Below are 19,845 nucleotides of genomic sequence, written 5' to 3'. Positions count from 1 at the left end.
AAAACTTCCTGTGTGGGGAAAAAGATGAAGAACTACACCCAGTCATATACGCATAAAGCAGCAAGGTGCCCTGAAGAGACAGGAGGTAAGCTGTACCAGGCAATTCAACCCAGCACTACCACCTTGACCACCACTTCCCCTAACACCCAGACATAGAAAGCCCAGGATCCTGACCCTTAAGCCCAGCCTCCATTTTCATTGTCCAGGGCAGTAGCTCCTGTGGAAAAAGAGTCAACCATGCCCACCAACTGCTGACCCACTGCCACCGAGAAGAAAGGTATGCCTGCCTTGTTGAAGCAGTAAGGCACCCCGAGAGAGGGAGGAGGCAACATGTGTGCTAGGCAAGTCAAACCATCACAACCTCAACTATGACGTGATGGAGACAAGCCCCCGACCCTGAGAGCCTGCAGAATAGCAACAGCTCCAATCTTGCCTCCAGTCAAGGCCTTGCAACCATCGCTGCAAAGAGAAAGGCCCACCTTCCTGGCCACCACCAAGGAGGGCTACCACCAACACCAACTGCTAACCCACTGTCCCTGCCAGGTGGGTAAGCCCAATAACCTGAGAATGACAGCACTCAGTCCAGGCCTCATACCCACCATTCTGGGAAGCAACCTCCATGGAGAGGCGCACTGGGTACTGCTCCTGCCAGTGCTGCAACCATGGCTATTAAAGACCCAGAAAAGAAAGTTCTTGTCCCCAAGGTCTTGGCATTATCAAAGGATTCAGAATGAGAAACTGATGTCATTATCAGTGGAAATGACATTGAACCATCTGGTTCAATCATTCTGGAAAACAATTTGGAATTATGCTAAAAAGGTGACAAGAATACTTTGCTGCAGTGCCCTAAGGAAAGGTCCCATGGTTCACCTGAAACCCTTTCCATGTATTACGTCACCCAATGAAGCATGGGCTCTTTTCTATTTGTATCCAAAGCAATTAGCACAGATGCTCCGAACATAGTAAGTGCTTAACAAATGCTTTTCTATTCATTCATCCCCCCCATCAGTCCTCAGAGATCTTTGGCTACTAAACTATTTGTAACATATTTTTTAAAAATAAAAATCAGTACAAACCTTCAATTCCACTTCATACCAAATCTAGCAAACAGGACAGTTCAGTAGCAGAACAGTGGGGAATGGCCAGAAACAGCCGAGGAGTAAGTGTGATTCTGAAACTAAGCCAATTCTCTTACCGACAGATCAGGCACGAACTAAATGAACACACTCCAGAATCCGAGCTTCTCAGTTTACAGGAACCCTCAACAACATCTCATTCTGTACTCTTACTCACCCTGGCCGACGCTTAATAGTCCGCTGAGTGATGGCTCCCCCACCTTGAACTCCAGGTCCAGGGTTTCCAGATACAATGGCTGCACCCAATGATGAAACATCTGATGCCATCTCTGTTAGAGAAAACAAAAGGTATGATTTTTTTTAAGCCCTTTTATTATCAGTCCAGATTTCAAGTGAGCTGATGAAAGTCAATTGTCAACTAGCATTTCTTAGGCACCTATAATGGTTATATAAACTAGTTTCTCTTTCCTCCTGCAACATGGGGAAGGGGGGATAGATTTGGTGATTCACATTCCAGCTCTGTTATCCCTGAGGAACCTCAGCCCAATCACTTCCCCTTCTGAGGCCCTGGGAGAAAGCATAACACAAGAGAAAGAACACTGGATTGAAGTCCTGGCACTAGAGTTTCCTCCATGTGGAATCTTAGACAAGCTATGTCTCCTCCCTCTGCCTCAGTTTCCTCAGTGGTAAAATAAGGAAGCTGTACTAGGATTCTTCCTCTTTGTTTCACAGGCCCTGTCTGGCAATCGGTCAGGTAAAGTCTAAGGACTCATTCAGAGTATAATGTTTTTAAGTATAAAAAAATAGAATACATAGGATTACAAGGAAATTAATCATATTGAAATACAGTTATCAGAATTTGGGGGGGGGGAGAGTCAATGGGGGGGAGTGAAATGCCCAGGGTCACACAGCTAATAAGTGTCTGAGACCTCATTTGAACTCAGATCCTCCTGACTCCAGGGCTGGTGTTCCATCCACTGTTATCACCTAGCTGCCCTAGAATGTTTTAAAGCAAGTTCACAGCCCCCAGGTTAAGAACTCCCAACTAGGTAATACCTAAGGTCTCTTCCATTAATAAATCTTCTACACTTACTTTATGATTAATACATTTTACAATAAAAGTGATTTTAAACACACAGGTAGCAATAATTCAGTCTACATTTCTTCTGATCCTTATGATTATACATTCTGGTTGTTTTGCAGTTTTTCAGTTGTTTTAGTCATGTTCAACTCTTCATGACACTATGTGGGGTCTTCTTGGCAGAGATACTGGAGTGGTTTGTCATTTCCTTCTCCAGTTTATTTGACAGATAAGGAAACTGAGGTAAACAGGGGTAAGTGACTTACCCAGAATCTCACAGCTAGTAAGTGTCTGAGGCCAGATTTGAACTCAGGAAGGTAAGTCTTCCTCACTTTAGGCCCGGCACTCTATCCACTGTTCCACCTAGCTGCCCATACATTCTGGTACACACATATATTTTGTTTTTTGTATTAGCTAGCCTTAGGAAAAAAAACACACACACCAGTTTCTCACATCCAGATTGTCTTCATTTTTACTTAAACTCTTAGTTCGAAACAAGCTGTCTCCTGATTGCAGCTCTCTCCTCTCTGGGGCTTATAACAGGGTACACTGCTGCAGGCTCCTTCTCTCATTAGTGAGTTCTTCCCAGAACCTCCATTTTTTTTTTTTAAATTAATTAATTTTTAGTTTTCAACAATTACTTCCATAAGCTTTTGAGTTTTAAATTTTCTTCCTCTCCCTCCCTAAGACAGTGTGCAACCTGATATAGGCTCTACAGACACATTCCTATTAAACATATTTTCACATTAGTCATGTTATAAGGAAGAATTAGAACCAACAGGAGGAACCACCAGAAAGAGGAAACAAAACAGAAGGAAAAAAAGAGCAAATAGTATGCTTCAATCTGCAAAGTCCATGGTTCTTTCTCTGGATGTAGACAGCATTTTCCATCATAAGACTTTTGGAGATGCCAAAACCTCCACTTGGGAGAAGGGTCTCAGACCTGCCACCCCTCATTCTCTGGACTTAGCCACATGTCTCAGCCCAAAAACTTCCTTTCTCCTTCAGTTTTTCAGTTTTCTTTTTATGTGCTATCTTCCCCCATTAAGAATTTAAGTTCCTTGTGGGCAAGGATTATCTTTCTTTTTGTTTGTATTTGTATCCCCAGCACTTAGCACAGCGCCTGGCACATAGTAAGTGCTTAATAAATACTTGTTCACTATGTTCGTAAGAGATGTTCTTGTCTCTTAAGGAGTGCAAAATAAAGAATTAACTGGGCTAGGTTCAATGCTTAGGTCAGTCAGAGAAACTAGGTTTGCATCCCAGCTGTTTCTGTCTGCGTGACTCTGGGCAAGTCACTTAACCTATATGGGCTTCAGTTTCCTCACCTAGAACATGAGGTGGTTGTAGCTCTAAAATACTGACTACCATGACTATAAATTGAGAAGTTTTCTAGCATGTCAAAGAATAGCACAACTAACGCACTTAGCTAGTGTTGAAATGGAGTGCCTTATATAAAGAGCAGAGTTATGGTGAGAAAGGCAGCATGAGAGAAAGGAAGTGAAGAATTTTTAAAATTATTAATATGGCTTACATTTATGTATTATCTTCAATACAATATCTCACCAAATCCTCAAAACCTGGTAAGGCAGGCCATTCAGGTGTTGTTATGCCCATTTTACAGATGAAGACACGAGGTTAAAACAGTTATTCAAAGTCCCATAGCTGGGAGGGAGAGGAGCTAGGCCTCAAGCCAGGTCATCTGATGGATTCTTTGTCCTGCATTCTTTCTACTAACTGGATCTTAGCCAATTTAACCTACTTTTTAAAAAATCAATATTCTCTTGGAAAGATCCAGCTTTAAGTTAAACTACTGCCAAATTCAACTTGTTTTCCTAAATAAGAAGGTGGAATAAAATTTAAAATAAGGAGAGTAAGAAATTAAAAATACATGACTAAGGCAGACAGAAATATTAAAGGTGCTGTGCCAACATAAATGGCTAATTAAAGGAATCAGTTATCCAAATTTTCTAAACTATGACCCACCACTTAGGCTGGAACTTATTTTTCTGTATTTTTTTTTAAATCATTTCCTAAGACTACCTCTAAATTGGATTCAGAGTAAATATAAAGTATCTGCCATTCTGAGACACAAACTGATAAAAATCATTTGTTACGGTGATGCAAGTACATCAGTGGCAGAGGATAGACCCAATAACTGTAAGCTTTTGATATTTGCTCTAACCACCAAACAAGCATGTTTCTCACTGTAGATACTTTGGCAACTCATTAAAGATGAGTTTTTACAGTTTAAGTCTTTGACTAAGACCAGGAAGAATACACTTTTTTTGTGTTTTAAGGCATAAGTTAAAAAGTTAAATTATTTTAAACTTCATCAATTTCAAACATATTAGACAATTAGCCTAGCATCATGAAGTTTAGAAATTATTAAATTCAATCTAAGAAGTTTTTCCCAGATGTTAAAATGTACTTCTATATGCCACATGTTAGGCATCTTTAAGAAACATTTGTCTCTTGAGAACTGTTCTCTGTTCTTTACAAGTCACTTATACGAATAGTTCCCAAAAGAATGGATTATATCAAATCACTAATAAGAGAAATGCAAATTAAAATAACTGAGGTTTTACCTCACTCATATCCAGCAAATTAGCAACGCTATCACAAAAATGGAAATATTCGATATTTAGAGGGGCCACAGAAAGACAGGCATACTGATATACTATTAGTGGGGCTGTGAAATGATCTAACCATTCTAAAAATCAATTTGGAATTAATTAAACTAAAAAAAGATGGCAAAAATGTCCCTATCCTTTGATCTAGAAATCCCACTACTATGAAAATACTGGCATTCAGGTGAAGTTCAGAAAGAAAGGTCCCACATTTCAAAATATTAGTGGCAACACATTTTTGTAGTCACAAAGCATCACCGATGCTCATCAATTGGGGAAAAGCTAAACTGTAGGACATGAATGTAAGAGAATGTTACGCCATTAAAAACGGAAATGAAGAACTCGGAGAAACATCTAAAGAGTTACATAAAGTGATACAGAGTGAAGTAGAAAACAATACACAATGACTACAAAAATGTAAACAAAAAGCAACAAAATGAAACTAAATACTGTGTAATTATAATGGCCAAGGCTGGCCCTAGACTAGAGAAGGGACCAGGAAATGCAGTTTCCTCCTTTCTTTGGAGAGCTGGGCCTATGGATCCCCTAGCAGAACATTATATATGGTGCCAAACATGAACTATGTGTTGGCTGGTTTTGTTTAGTCTTTTTTTTCTTTGTAATAAGATGGGTAGGGGCTGGAGTTTATTTAGAAATGAGTGAGATATAAAAACAAGGCACAGCAATACTTTTTAAAAGGAAAAAAACCATGTTTAATTACATAATCTTTATGAAGAGTATATAGAAAAGAACAAAGACATTTCAAACATAAGGTAAAGTCATTATCTGGAAAAGAAAATTCCTTCTGTATGTGCAGAAGATGCTAACTGCTCTTGGGATTCAAAAGGAACAGAAAATACTCCTCCAGTTGAGGAAATAAAAACTATATGTATACATGAAACAACTAGAGAATATTATGACTATATTCATTCAAATGTGAGATCACCAGACCATAGGATCATCTACTTAGAAAAAGAAAGGACCTCAGAAGCCTAGCTTTCCCTCATTCTATAGACCCTGTAATTCCAGGCTCTGATAGTTATGTTTTAGAAACATGTGAATACCTGTGAAAACATGTTAAGCATGTAAGCCAAGGGTGGGGAATCTGTGGCCTCGAGTACATGTGGCCTTCTAGGTCCTCAAGTGCAGCCCTCTGATTTGACCTTGATTTGATTTGACTTTGACAAATCCCTTTGTTCTGTGAAGTTTGGATTGAGTCAAAGGCGTCACGTGAGGACCAAGAGGGCCACGTGTGGTCTTGAGGTCGCAGGTTCCCCACCCCTGGTATAAGCCATCTACGGCTTGTCCTCTGCAGCTCCTGTTCATGTTCTCCCATAAATCCTCTGCCCAACGTGGGAAGGTCAGGTCTTTCTGTAGATCTCTCAACCTTGAGGGTGCACCAATGGAATATGTGGACTCTACACTCATCATTCCTTCCTCCTCCTCTGTCATTCGGCTGATAATAGCTTTCACACCACTACTCTTACACAGTGCTTCACTGGCACCACAATGGAGCCTATTTGCACCCACAAAGCACTTCTCTGGTGCCCTCTGAGTGGCCTTCAATTTTAATTCCTTGGAAATTGTGGTATTCCATGACTTAAAGTCATACAGCAGCAGCCAAAGATATCGGTGTTAAAAAGATGAGTCTTTTATTTCTTAAGGGAGAAGCTTGTGATCATTTAAACTACTGTGAAGTTACTCAAGGACAACCTAGCCTGTTCTCATTCCTCTGTTTAATTCTAGTTCCAGCTCACTGTCCATCCACAATGTCTCTCCAAGATGTATGTAATGATGAACCAGATCTATGAGTTCTACATCCATCTGTACCCCCCAGTCTAGAAAATAGGCATTCTTCATTCACATGGGTTTTCCCATGTAGACAGTTAGGCCAAACCCATGAAATAAAGCAAGTTAGAAAAGGCAAGGCAATTATGCGAGCAGAGTAATAATCAAAAGTGCCACTACCAATACCAAAGACATCACGGAGGAGATGGGTCCTCAGCTAGATTTTAGAAAAATTAAGAGAATCTATTAAAATATAATAAATTTCAGGGGCAGCTAGATGGCGCAGTAGATAGAGCTCCGGCCCTGGAGGCAGGAGGACCTGAGTTCAAATCCAGACTCAGACACATGACACTTACTAGATGTAACCTTGAGCAAGTCACTTAACCCTGATTGCCTCACAAAAAAAAAGAAAGCACAAAAAATAAAATAAATTTCATTTTGTGACAATACTTGGTGCTCAATCTATGTAGCTCCTCCTGATGATTTCTTTTAAAAAAGCATTCATGACATATAAGTATAAAGCTTCTGAGCAGGTTCTCTACAAGTGTCTTTCATCTCTCCCATTCCTTACTTCTGAACTGTATTTTTCAAAGATATTTTTAACTGTCCGTTGTACCTGTCTTTGCACTGACATTACAAAGTATCAAAGTCTGGGGCGTTTTTGGTCCAGACCCGTCCAGCATGGAAACTCTATCAATGCAGATCAGCAATTTGCCTACAATTTTGCCTGGTCTCAGAATGGGGTATTGAGTAACACAACTAATATATGTCAAAGGCAGAATTTGAACCCATGTTCAAAATTCCTGGCACCTCCAAGGCAGAAGACCACACTGCCTCTCATCAAAAGTAGAGGCTGGGGGCAGCTAGGTGGCGCAATGGACATAGCTTCGGCCTTAGAGTCAGGAGGACCTGAGTAGAGTCCTGATTTAATTAGTAGAGGCTGATTTAATTTTGAGGATCTTATTACCCAGAATTTCCCTGCCTCCTTATCTTCTGCAACCAAGGCTGGTGCACAAGGTACAAGTATATGTATGGTAGTCTTTTTATTTAACTTATTTAGTATTTTATTTTCTCCAGGTATGTGCAAAAACCAAATTTTGGGGGGAGGGGGGCCTAGGCAATGGGGTTAAGTGACTTGCCCACGGTCACACCGTTAGTAAGTGTTTTATGTGTCTGAGGCCGAATTTGAACTCAGGTCCTCCTGAATCCAGGGCCAGTGCTCTATCCACTGAGCCACCTAGATGCCCCAAAAAACAATTTTTAACAGTAGTTTTTAAAACTTGGAGTTCCAGGGGCAGCCAGGTGGCGCAGTGAATAGAGCTTTGGTCTTGGAGTCAGGAGGACCTGAGTTCAAATCCAGCCTCAGACACTTAACACTTACCAGTTGTGTGACCCTGGGCAAGTCACTTAACCCCCGATCGCCTCACCAAGAACAAACAAACAAACAAACAAAAAAAACAATAAAAATAACTGTAGACAATATAAAACATAAAAAAAAACAAACTTGGGAGTTCTAAATTCTCTCCCTTCCTTCCTCACCACCCCCACACTGAGAAGGCAAGCAATCTCATATAGGTTATACATGTGATGTGCATGGTAGTCTTTTTGAAAATACCTAATTACTATGAACAATAAAAGATGAGATGACTAAATGCCCCATGAAATCTTATTTCTTGTTTCCTTGGCAGCACGATAAAACCAATTCCAGCAAATCCTTTCTTTTCTGCTGCAAGGAGAACTTGTGAGCCATCCTTCTGTTTAGCTCCCACTTCCTTTTAATCCTCTGGTTTTATTTATATTAACAACATGATTGATATGATTCAGTTCTTCCAAGCATATATGTCCACTAACTGGTCAGGACAAGAATCTCCCATTCAGAGCACCAAGAGCTAACTTCATGTTCATAAAGAGTCCACAGATTGTGTGACTCATAGTTATCTTCTGACCGCTTTTCCACCAGCCTGCCACTGTCACTACAGAAGCGAATGGGAGTTACATAGGAATGAGGGTTATTTTGTATTTCTACTTTATGCACCGCAAAGAATTAACAGCTGAGTGGTCAGCCTACTGGTGAAAGGTCGTTCTCTAGTAAGTTAGGCTGCTCTTCAGCTACCAACTTAGTTCAGATACTTACCACCACTCTCCTAGATTACTGTAAGGGCATCCTAATTACTCTCCCTGACTCAAATCTCTCTCCACATTAGTCCATTCTCCACAATGCTGCCAGAATGATTTTTTTTAAATATAAATCTGACCAAGACACTTCCCTACTCAACTCCACTGGTTCCCTACCGCATCGAGGATCAAATATAAGCTCCTGTTTAGAATGACTTATATGGAAATGTGATTTGGATGACTATACATGTATAACCTAAGTCAAATTGCTTGCCTTCTCAATGAGGGGGAGGAAGAGAGGGAGAGAATTTGGAGCTCAAAATTTGAAGAAAAAAAAAGTTAAAATTATTTTTACATATAATTGGAAAAAAATAAAATATTAAGTAAGATTAAAAAAAAGAAAAAGAAAAGAAACTCCTGTTTAGCTTTTAAAGCCTACCACAACCTTGCCACAACCTATCTTTTCAGCCTTACTGAATATTACTTCCCCTCTTACGCTGAAATACAGCCAAACTGGATTTTTTTCTATTCTTCCTTGCCTGGAATGAACAGTCTCCTTGCCTGCCCCTCAAAGAATCTCGACAAGAAGCAGCTCAAACCCCACCTTCTCCATAAAGCCTCTCCTAATTCCCTCAATTCATGTCTTCCTCCACCTTACACTAACTTAGATTTAACTACTTTGTAGCTATTTGCATTTATTCCATATATTCTTGCAGAAGTAGTTTTATTTCTTCTATTTTAAATCCCCAGCACCAGCATGGTATCTGGCATGTAGCAGCACTTAATAAATACTTGACTGACTGACTGAAAAATGATGAGCATCTCTATACTTAGCTAGCGTGTTCCTCTGAGAATAGATATACTCTACTATTTTCTAGTCCTATGACTGGAGGGGGTTGGGGGAAAAAGACCAAAAGAATCTCATAATTGCAAATTGGTTAGAGTAAGTAATATGGAATCTTTTATTGAAAACAGATTTATTCCACGTATACTGAATAAACCTCCTTTCCTAATTAGTCACACTTGCACAGAATGGAATATTGGACTCATGTCATACAAGAGGACTTTTATAACAAGGGATTAGGAAAGAATGACTCTTAAGAAAAGAAAAATCAGAAAAGCCACCAACTCATAAAGGGCTAGAATTTGAGTCAGGAAGAGTTCAAATCCTGCCTCTGACACTATCAATACAAGTTATTTAACCTGTCTGAACTTACCTCTAAAATGAGAACAATACCTATAATATCTAACTTGCAGAGTTGTTATGAAGACAGAGGATAAAACATATTTAAACCACTTTGTAAACTTTAAAGCACTATCCAAATGTCAGCTATTATCACTGCAAAGAACTATTTTTATATACTTTCTCATTATTCCAAAATTGAAAAAAAAATTTTTTTTAATTTTAAGAAGAGCTTTTCAAGTTGTACTACAAACCTTATCTTTCTTTCTGTTTTACTTTTTAAAATGTTAATTAATTAATTAGCATCAGCCAAACTACTACTGAGTACCAATCTCATACCAGAACACTAGATCACTACAGAAAATTTTGCTATTCCATTGCCAATCAAATGTCTCTCATTTGGCACATAATAAGCAGAAGCAGCAAGGAGGTTATAAATTAGATCCTATAATAAATCTATTAAATTCTTTCACTGAATCCCATGTAAAAGCACTATGTATTAATTTCCAGGAGCTATATGCACCTTTATGTCTCCAAATAATTATAGGAAAGCTGGCAATTGTGACTTCCATATTTTCAACTAATGTATAAAGAGATGCTAGATCAAACTACTCTTAGCATTACTAGGGAATATTTACTGGAGTGGCCACAACATTATAGGCAAAATTCTTGAGAACAGAAGGTTATGAGGACAATACAAACAATAACTACAAGAATCAATAAATGAGACTACACTAAAACACTTCCTGAACTCAAGATTAAATCTGCAATGGTCTTAAAGAATAGATGATGAAACATATTTCCCAATTCTCTGTAAAGAGATTGGAATGGTGCTTACACTTTCACATATGGCTTTTATTTCAAGGAAGGGTTTAATGGCAAGTGGGGAAGGGGGAGAAACCAGATCAAGAAATGACCTTTAAAAAAGTAAAAGGCAACTATAGAATACTTTTTCCCAAAAAAAGAACAAATTTCTAGACAGAATATTGTTCTCAATTATATCCCTAAACTGTAAAATCTAGGTAAAATCATGGAAAAAGTGCCTTCCCTTCATTTTTGTTTCCATATAAATTAATGTCTGGATATAGGTCTCCTTGGCACCTGACAGCTACCTGCCATGCTACCTTTCCCAACATGTGAGAATTCAGTGGAAAAAGGGTGGGTATGGAGTTGTTTTCCCTATTCAGAAAGCTGGCTCTCTAAACACTAATCTTCAGAAGTAACCCCATGAAAGAAACTTCATAAAATCATATTATCTCAGAAACAGAAAGGCCCTCAGAGGTCCTCTAGTCCAATCTGTACAAGAATCACAGTCCTAATATTTACAGGTAGAAAATCACAGATTTTTTTCACAGACCAGAACTAAATTAACATCTTAGTTAATTCTCATCTATCAGCATATTGTATGGGTTTAAAAGGAAGCAAACAACAAATAGAATGCTTGAACTAAGGAATAGCTGCTTCAAAGTTTGAAATCTTGATGTCATCCGTAACTCTTCCCTTTTCTTTACTTACCCATATCTAATCAGTTACCAAGTCTTATGGATTCTACCTCCACATATTTCCATTTATCTCCTTTTCTCCACTCACATGGCTACCATGCTAGGGCAGGCCGTCAACACATCTGACCTGGCCTATTCCAAGAGTCTCCCAATCGGTCTCCCTGTTCCTTTACACAAATGCCAAATTAATCTTCTCTAGGGCATAGATATGACCATACCCTTCAGTGCTCAACGGCTTCAAGAGCCTTTTATTGCTTCAAGGATAAAATACAAACTCCTCAGCCTTATTACCCACATTACTATCATTTATGCTTTCTAGTTCCAGCCAAACTGGACTACTGCGTGTTCCCTGACATTCTAGTTCCAGTCATCATGCATTTGTACAAGCTGTGTCTCATATTTGAAATGCACTCTCTCCTCACTCTGCCTCCATCTTTCCTCAAGGTTCAATTCAGGTATCCCCTCCTCCATGAAGTCTTCCTTCTATTTATTTGTGTTTGATGGAGAACTCCTCCCCCCAGTAAGATGTAAGGGCTTCAAGAGCAAGGGCTGATTCTATCTACAGCACGTTAATGTGTGTGTGCATATGTTTTTTACACACACACACACACATTTTTGTTGATGTTTTTCTTTGTTAGAAGTGGGGAGAAGGAAGAGGTCCAGTTGAGGAGAGATGTTTTCCAAAAATGACTATGACATAAAACAAAAAGAAATCAATAAAATGAAATACCATTGCCAATAAAAAAAGTGTTGAATTGAAAAGAGCCCGCAGAACTGGAATCTCATATATTTTAAAACTACCTACTTCTCCTAAGTTCTATGAGCATGAAAAGTATATGATACAAGCTCCACAAATCTGATTTCATAGAAAAACATGCAGATTTGAAACATCTTCCTCCATATATCCTGGCTTTTGACCATACTTTAACTACTGAATTATCATGTAACATACTCTAAAAAAGCTTTAGCTACTGAAAATATCAATGTTGAAATATTTTCATTATTCACTGGCTTCATAAACAAAAAACAAATATGCTGAAGAATGCTCTCCCAAACAGACAGAGAAGATTATACATTGTGCATAAATTTTCACCTGTGCCATCATTGAGAAGAGTAAAAACATAGGTAACAAGTAAGAAGTTGATCCAATGGTGACTTTTCAAGGTTGAAAAACTTAAAATGGTCTTAGTTTTTAAAGTTCTACAACCTAAAAGGTGTGGAATAATTTGAAGAGAAAGTACTTTTCCTAAATTATCACCTTCAGAAACACTGAAGATTTACTTCCTCTTGCTTCCCCCTCCAATTCTGCATCTGCAATAAAACTGTAGCCTACAGTACAAAATAGGTTCTACTGATGCAAACCAGAACTCAGAGAGAAAAAATCCACCCCATACACAAACTAGTTTACAAAGGTTGTCATGAATGCCAGAATCTAAATCAAATACCTGGCCCTCTTCCAATCAGTTCCTTTCCTCTATGTAATTTCTTCTGTACTACTGCATCAATCATATATCCAAAGGAACAAGTGATTCTCAATTTTTTTTCAATCCACAGACCACCCAAGAAGAACAAAAGACTTCACGGAACACTCAACCCTTACTTTCTAGTGCAAAAAAAGAAATAAAAAATAAAAAACCTAGAATTAATGGAAAAATTATTAATTCACACCAGAAACACAAGTATAGATATTTCCATTTTAGAAACAATGTTATCATAACTCAACTGACATATATATATATAAATTTAATATCTGCAAAAGAGCTTTACATTCATTATCTCTTTGATAATGTGACCTAAGTACTGCAGGTATTATTCACATTTTACAATAAGGAAACTTATCAAGGAGGGTCAAGGAGGTTTGCTGATTTGCCGTTGCTTACAATGCTGTGTCAGAGGCAAGATTCAAAACAAGGTCTCAATCAAGTCCAGAGCTTTTTCTAGTACTCTATCCTCAAATTATCTTCCAAAAGCAACAAACAACATGTCTCATTTTATGACTTCTTTTGTAGACACCATAACACCTATCCTCTCCCTCTTTCCCCACCTTTCCTATTACAGCAGAGAGCAATACCACCCTCCCAGTCCCCTAGGCTTGCAGCCATCCTGGACTCTTCACTATCACTTACCCACCACACTCAAGCTGTTGTCAACACTTGTCTATTTCACCTTTGCACTACTTCTCCAATACTCCTCCTATCCTCTAACACTGCCACCTCCCTGGTACAGACCCTCATCACCTCACATCTGGACTACTGAAATAGCCTGCAGGTGACTCTGCCTGCCTCAAGTCTCTCCTCACTCCAATCCATCCTCCATTCAGCCACTAAAGTGATTTTCCTAAAGCACAGGTCTGATCATGTCACCACGCAACTCAATGAACTCCACTGGCTCCCTATCACCTCCAGGAGCAAATATAAAATGCTCTGGCATTCAAAACTCTATATCACCTAGCCCCCTCATTCCTTTCCAGTCTTCTTGCATCTTGCCCTCCCAACAGGTATTCTTTGATCCAGTGACCTGGCCTCCTGGCTTCTGCACAAACAACACACTCCATCTCTCTCCACTCTGGGCATTTTTCTCTAGCCATCCCTCCCCCTCTGTCACCTACCCATTCCTGGAATATTCTCCTTTCTCTGCTTCTACTACTGACCTCTCTGGATTCCTTCACGTCCCAATTAAAATCCCTCCTTCTGCAGGAAGCCTTCCTCAACCTCTCAACTCCAGTACCTTCTTTCTGTTATTTCCTATTTACTCTGTAGATAGTTTGCTTTTATGTTTGTTAGCATGTTGTCTTCCCCATTAGATAAGTTCCTTGAGGGCAGGGACTATTTTTTGCCTTTTTTTCCTTGTATCCTCCAACACTTAGTAGAATGTCTGGCATAGAGCTAAGCACTTTACAAATATTATCTCATTTGATCCTCACGACAACCCTGGGAGGTAGGTGCCCCATTTGAGAACTGAGGAAGACAGAGGCAAACAAAGGTTAAGTGACTTGCCCAGGCTCACACAGCTAGTATGCCTTTGAGGCAGAATTTGAACTCAGGTCTTCCGGAGTCCAAGCCCAGTATTCTGACCCCTATGCCTTTTAGCTGTCTCAAAAAAAAAAAAAAAAAAAAAAAAAAGACATTTTTACTAAAACAGGTAACATTATATCCCTGTCAGTATTGCAGCTTTTTCTGCTTTGCCCTTTTAGCTTCACAGATGTGAAAACTGAAAGGACCTTAGACGTCAAGTAGTAATGTGTCTACAATCCTCTCATTTCAAAGGTGAGAAAAATGAGGCCCACAGGGGTTAAGTGATTTGCCCAAGGTCATACATGTAGTAAGCAACAGGGTCAGGATTTGAATTCTAGTCTTCTGATGTCAGTGCCTTTTCCCTTCTGCCTACTTATCCTTCAGAAGTACAGGCTGACAAGTTTTACTATAGGTGCTTCTACCTTATTATTATTAAAAGATTGCTCAATATTTTAGTTATAAGTGATCTTATACTGATTCTCCAAATATGACTTTCCAAGACATACAAGATTAATTTACTTTACTGTCTCCAAGAAACTTCTTCTGAGATCATCTATTTACAGTCAGTACTGTTGTTTGATTAAGTGAAGGATTTTCAATGTGATTTGGAAATCATAGGTGTCCTTCAAGGTGTCCACCAACCTATCTCCCTTAGCACTCAATTCAACAAGTATTCATTGACTGCTGATTCCCTTTTCCTTTCTCAAGCAATCAATCCCTTGGTTTCCCCATTCAAAAAAAAAAAAAACAAAAACAAAAATAAAAACAACCTATCTTATTTGGCAATTAGTTTGGTGTAGTGAAGAGAATGATAGACAAGGAATAAAAAAGACCCGAGTTCAAATTCCACCTGGTGCAGTATGTGATCTTAAGCAATTCACTTATATGTTGTCTCAGTCTCAGTTTCTTATTTGTAAAGAGGAGCTGTCTCAAAATTAACAAAAGAATTTAAAATATATATATATAAAACATTCCTGTAAACCCTAAAGTGCTACTTAAATGTTAGCTATATTTCCTTTGCATTAAGCATATAAAATATGGCAAAAAGATATTGAATTATAATTGGAAATTTAATCTATGACGTCCTCATTTTGAGGCATTCAAGCAAAAAGGAATAAAGGAAATAAATTTTCTGAGAAATTTACAGGACATTCCAAAAGTCTTACTGCACTTTTAAATTTTAATAGCTTAAAGGCTTCTTGGGACATTCCGTATATGTACATGAAGCATGGCAGGCAAGATAGCCCAGTGGATGAAGGACTGGCCTTGGAGTCAAGAAGAGCTGGTTCGAGTTCCTGCCTCTATGCCTACTGGCAATCACTTAACCTCGGTGCCCCTTAGCAACTCTAAAACTATAAATTATATATCAGTGTTGTCCATCTGAACATGGGAGGGACGACACTAATGAAATCACGGAGCTGGACCAAAAAATACATATAATGTATATATCCACACACATATGTGAGTATACATTTGAGTGATGTGTCCTTTTTACTAATCTTTCCTGTGCAAGGTTTTTGGTACTGATTAGCACTAATTACACTTTTTAAAAGAGTGACAATTATTGCTATGCAAAAAGAAAACAAAAACAACTCAAAAATAAAATGCAGGGGCAGTAGGTGGCACAGTAGATAGAGCTCTGACCTCGGAGACAGGAGGACCTGGATTCAAATCCGGCCTCAGACACTTGAAACTTACTAGCTATGTGACCCTGGGCAAGTCACTTAACCCTAACTGCCTCACCAAAAAAAGGCAAAAAAACAACATAACAAAATACAATAAAATGCAATCAATTATTTCTAAGAATTATTCACTTTTTAACTTCTAAATTTATTTTCTGAATTTACAGAGGCAATCAAAGAACAAATGAACCTGCTCAAATAAATGTTATTCTTGCCTTACAAGATTTCAGCTAATATTAATTAGTTCAACAAAATGTGATCATGAGTTTTGTTGGTTTAACATACACACATACACACACACAAACTTTATTCCCACACTGAAGAAAAATTCACTTCAGACAACTCGTTTGCCCAAGCTGCTATTAAATACTAGGAAATGTTTTGCAACTTGGCTGGCTGGTGTTATATTACCTTTTGCAATGTGATCAGTTCAAAATCTTATTTATTTGTTTCATGGTTCAAAGATGTCATTTTATTACAAGGTGAGATTTACAATAACAAGCACCTTTCTAGTTTCATTTCATCGCTCAGAATTTCCTGCAATATAATTTCAGGCATTATCTCTCAAACTGTCTCTCTCTCTCTCTCTCTCTCTGAAAAAAAGTTTTAGGTATAAGGAACATATAATGAACATTAAGGGAGACAGGAGGCAGGGACTGAATATTTTTTTCTAACATCCAGATATTCTTGTTATAGAAACAATGCAGAAAAACTAGTAAAAAGTATTCGCAATAATTGAAATTAGATGTTATCAAATTCTTACTATTGTAAAATGATAATTTTTTTCCAGGGGTTCCATTTAAATTTCCAAGTACACTGGATGATCCAGGGAGACCTATTTTTAATACAAAAACCAACACAAGAAAATCAATGTGCCCGACTGCCTCACTTTCTAGAAATGCTACTCCTTTAAAAAGAAACTGACCAAAAAGCCAGAGTGACAAATCTAAGCTACTGGGAAATGCTTAGGCAGCATTTTCCATTTGAATCCAAAGGTCACCAAAAGAAAGCAGCCCCTTTCAAACCTTTTTACCTCTTCTTGGGGTTTCAGCTCTACTTAGTGCCAAGATGAAAAATGAGAAGAATCTTTTTCTAAAATCCCATCAGAACCCTACAGAGGGGTCATTTCATCCCTTCATCTCCAGGAAAAATTACATTGAGAATTATAGAATCTCTAAATTTTAGAAGTTAGAAGAAACTTTTAAAAATCATCTAAGGGGGTAGCTAGGTGACATAGGGGATAGAGCTCCGGCCTTGGAGTCAGGAGGACCTGAGTTCAAATCTGGCCTCAGACACCTGACACTTACTTGCTGTGTGACCCTGGGCAAGTCATTTAACCTCCACTGCCTCACACAAAAAAAATCTTGTAGTCCATCTATTTTTTAAAAATAATTTAAACCAAGTCATGTTACTTAGAAAATAAGGCAGAAAAGGATTAAGTCTCTTGCCACAGACCAACCAGGGGCAGAAATAAAACAAGAATTTTGTCAGTTTACTGCAATAACAATTATTATGATAGTAATAGCTAGCATTTATATAGTTATTACTGCAAAATGCTTCATATATTATCTCATTTAATTCTCAGAACAACCCTGTGAGGTAGGTGCTATATCATCCCCATTTTACAGATGAGGAAAATGAGGCAGAGGTTAAGTGACTTACCCAAGGTCACATAGCTAGTACATGTCTGAGACAAGATTTGAACTCAGGTCAGTTATTCCTGATGCCAGGTATAGGACTTGATACCAAATACGTCAACAAACACTTAGCAAATCCTTCACCTATCCATGCTGTGTCTCGTGGATATCTGCTGAACTGATTCTTTTGAAAAGAAATCCCCATCTAGATTACTCAACATGTAAACAAAATTCTGAAAGACAGGAAACTAACCCAACCTAACCATAGTAAGATTTGAATCTAAGCTTCTGAAAGTCTTAATTCTGAATCATAGTCCATATTTCCTAACTATCTAGGCAGACACACACACACACACGCGCACGCGTGCCTACACTACCTAGGAACCCAAGTCTCTTAAAAGACAAACCCAAGTCTAAAAGTAGAGTCCAGGTGAGTCTCCTGACCACCTATTCTTCTATAAAATTTAAATAAACCTATTCTCCCACAAATTTTAAAGATACAGGATGTCCCAAAAGTCTTAGTGAAGTTTGAAGCTAAAACTTTAATAGTTTAAATAGCTTCAAATTCTACCAAGACCTTTGGACACCCTGGAGAAAAAGAGAAAGAGAGACGGTTATATCTACATAACCATCTATCTATACACACACACATAATAAAGAAGATATATGCATTATACAGTATAAATACACTAAATACTACATACATATATATACACACAATATACACACATATATACTATGGATATACCATCCATATGCTTGTATATAGTATGCATATATACTAATGTGTGTACTCACAGTACTAAATATACACTATATATACTATGTACTTACTATCCATGTGCTCATATATAGTACATTTGTTAACTAGCATATATGCAATACTTACACACAATGTATATACTATCCATGTTTATACACAGTGTGTATATACATACATATTTACATATGTGTATATATGTATGTATTTACTAAAATACACAATACTATACATACTATAAGAGGCAGCTAGGTGGCTCAATGGATAGGGTACTAAGCCTGGAGTCAGAAAGACCTCAAACACTGATCAGCTGTATGACCTTGGGCAAGTCACTTAACCTCTGTTTGCCTTAATCCACTGGAGAAATATCCAGTATCTTTGCCAAGAAAACCCCCGGGACAGTACGGTCCACGTGGTCAGGAAGAGTTGGGCACGACTTAACAATACACACTATTATTATATACACACATATACTATGTATATATTATCCAATGCTTACATATAGTATGTAGGTACCATACATAATAAATAATATATACACATATACACTATGCTATATGCGCATACATACTATGCATATGTTTGCATGTACATACTAAATCATATCTACACACACACACACACACACACACACACACACACCCCCGGGGTTGGGAAGACACAATGCCCCCTTTTTAAGCAGCAGCCCCTAGTGCCGTGAATTCCGCTCCTCCTTCCTCCGCACTTACAGCCCCAGGTACCTCTCATGCCCAAGTAACCCAAGCGACCCCTAGAAGGAGCAGAAGCGCCCCGGGGGCAGGGGGCAGGACGGGCAGACCCCCAGGCCCGGCCCCGCGCCCACCACGCACACTAGTCCGGACGCAATCGTCCCCCGCCCCGGCGCCGCCCCTCCGTCTCCAGCCTTTCTCTCCCTCCTTCGGGTTCCCTCCCCAGCCCCAGCCCCCGTCCCGGGACCCCGGGCTCCCCCGGCTCCCCCTCCCCCTCCCCTCGGGTGGCCGCCCCCCCCCGCGCCTCCCGGCCCCCTCGGGCCCAGGCCGCCCCCCGCCCAGTCCCGCCCGCCTGTCCCCCTGCCCGCCCCCCCCCGCCCGGGCTGCAGGCTCCTCACCAGGGTTTGCGGCGGTCGCCGCCATGGCCCCCGCTGCCGCGCCCCCCAGCGGGAGGAGTCGTCGCCGCCACCGTGGCCGCCGCCGCAGCCGCCGCGAGACCGGGAGGGGCGGGGGCGGGGGAGGGGAAAATCAGTGCCCGGAGCCGCCTCAGCAGCCACCGCCGAGCAGCGTCGCGGAGCCCAAGATGGCGGGCGCCCCGGACCCTCCCTGACAGGGGAGGTGCCTTCGCGCCCGGGAGGAGAGGCTTAAGCCGAGCCTGGCCTCTTCGGCA

At 39.5% G+C, this 19,845-nt stretch overlaps 1 protein-coding gene across 8 annotated transcripts in view; it reads right to left on the bottom strand.

Annotated features, from left to right (window-relative positions):
- LOC114042902 (aryl hydrocarbon receptor nuclear translocator) overlaps positions 1-19,632 on the bottom strand; it is a 56,691-nt gene extending 37,059 nt beyond the window's left edge. For all 8 annotated transcript variants that reach the window (XM_027861673.1, XM_027861675.1, XM_027861674.1 and 5 more), the window contains exons 1-2: positions 19,574-19,632; positions 1,294-1,405 (exon numbers count right to left, since the gene is read on the bottom strand). In XM_027861673.1, the coding sequence (XP_027717474.1) occupies positions 1,294-1,405; positions 19,574-19,598 (137 nt within the window). In that variant the 5' untranslated portion in view covers positions 19,599-19,632. The remainder of the gene's footprint in view (positions 1-1,293; positions 1,406-19,573) is intronic.
- Positions 19,633-19,845: the final 213 nt, after the last annotated feature.

Source organism: Vombatus ursinus, unplaced genomic scaffold, assembly GCF_900497805.2.
Source record: "Vombatus ursinus unplaced genomic scaffold, bare-nosed wombat genome assembly UNPS02014768.1, whole genome shotgun sequence".
Classification (NCBI taxonomy): Eukaryota; Metazoa; Chordata; class Mammalia; order Diprotodontia; family Vombatidae; genus Vombatus; species Vombatus ursinus.
Note: the sequence above shows the minus strand (reverse complement) of the source record. Positions and strands in the feature narration are given on the sequence as shown.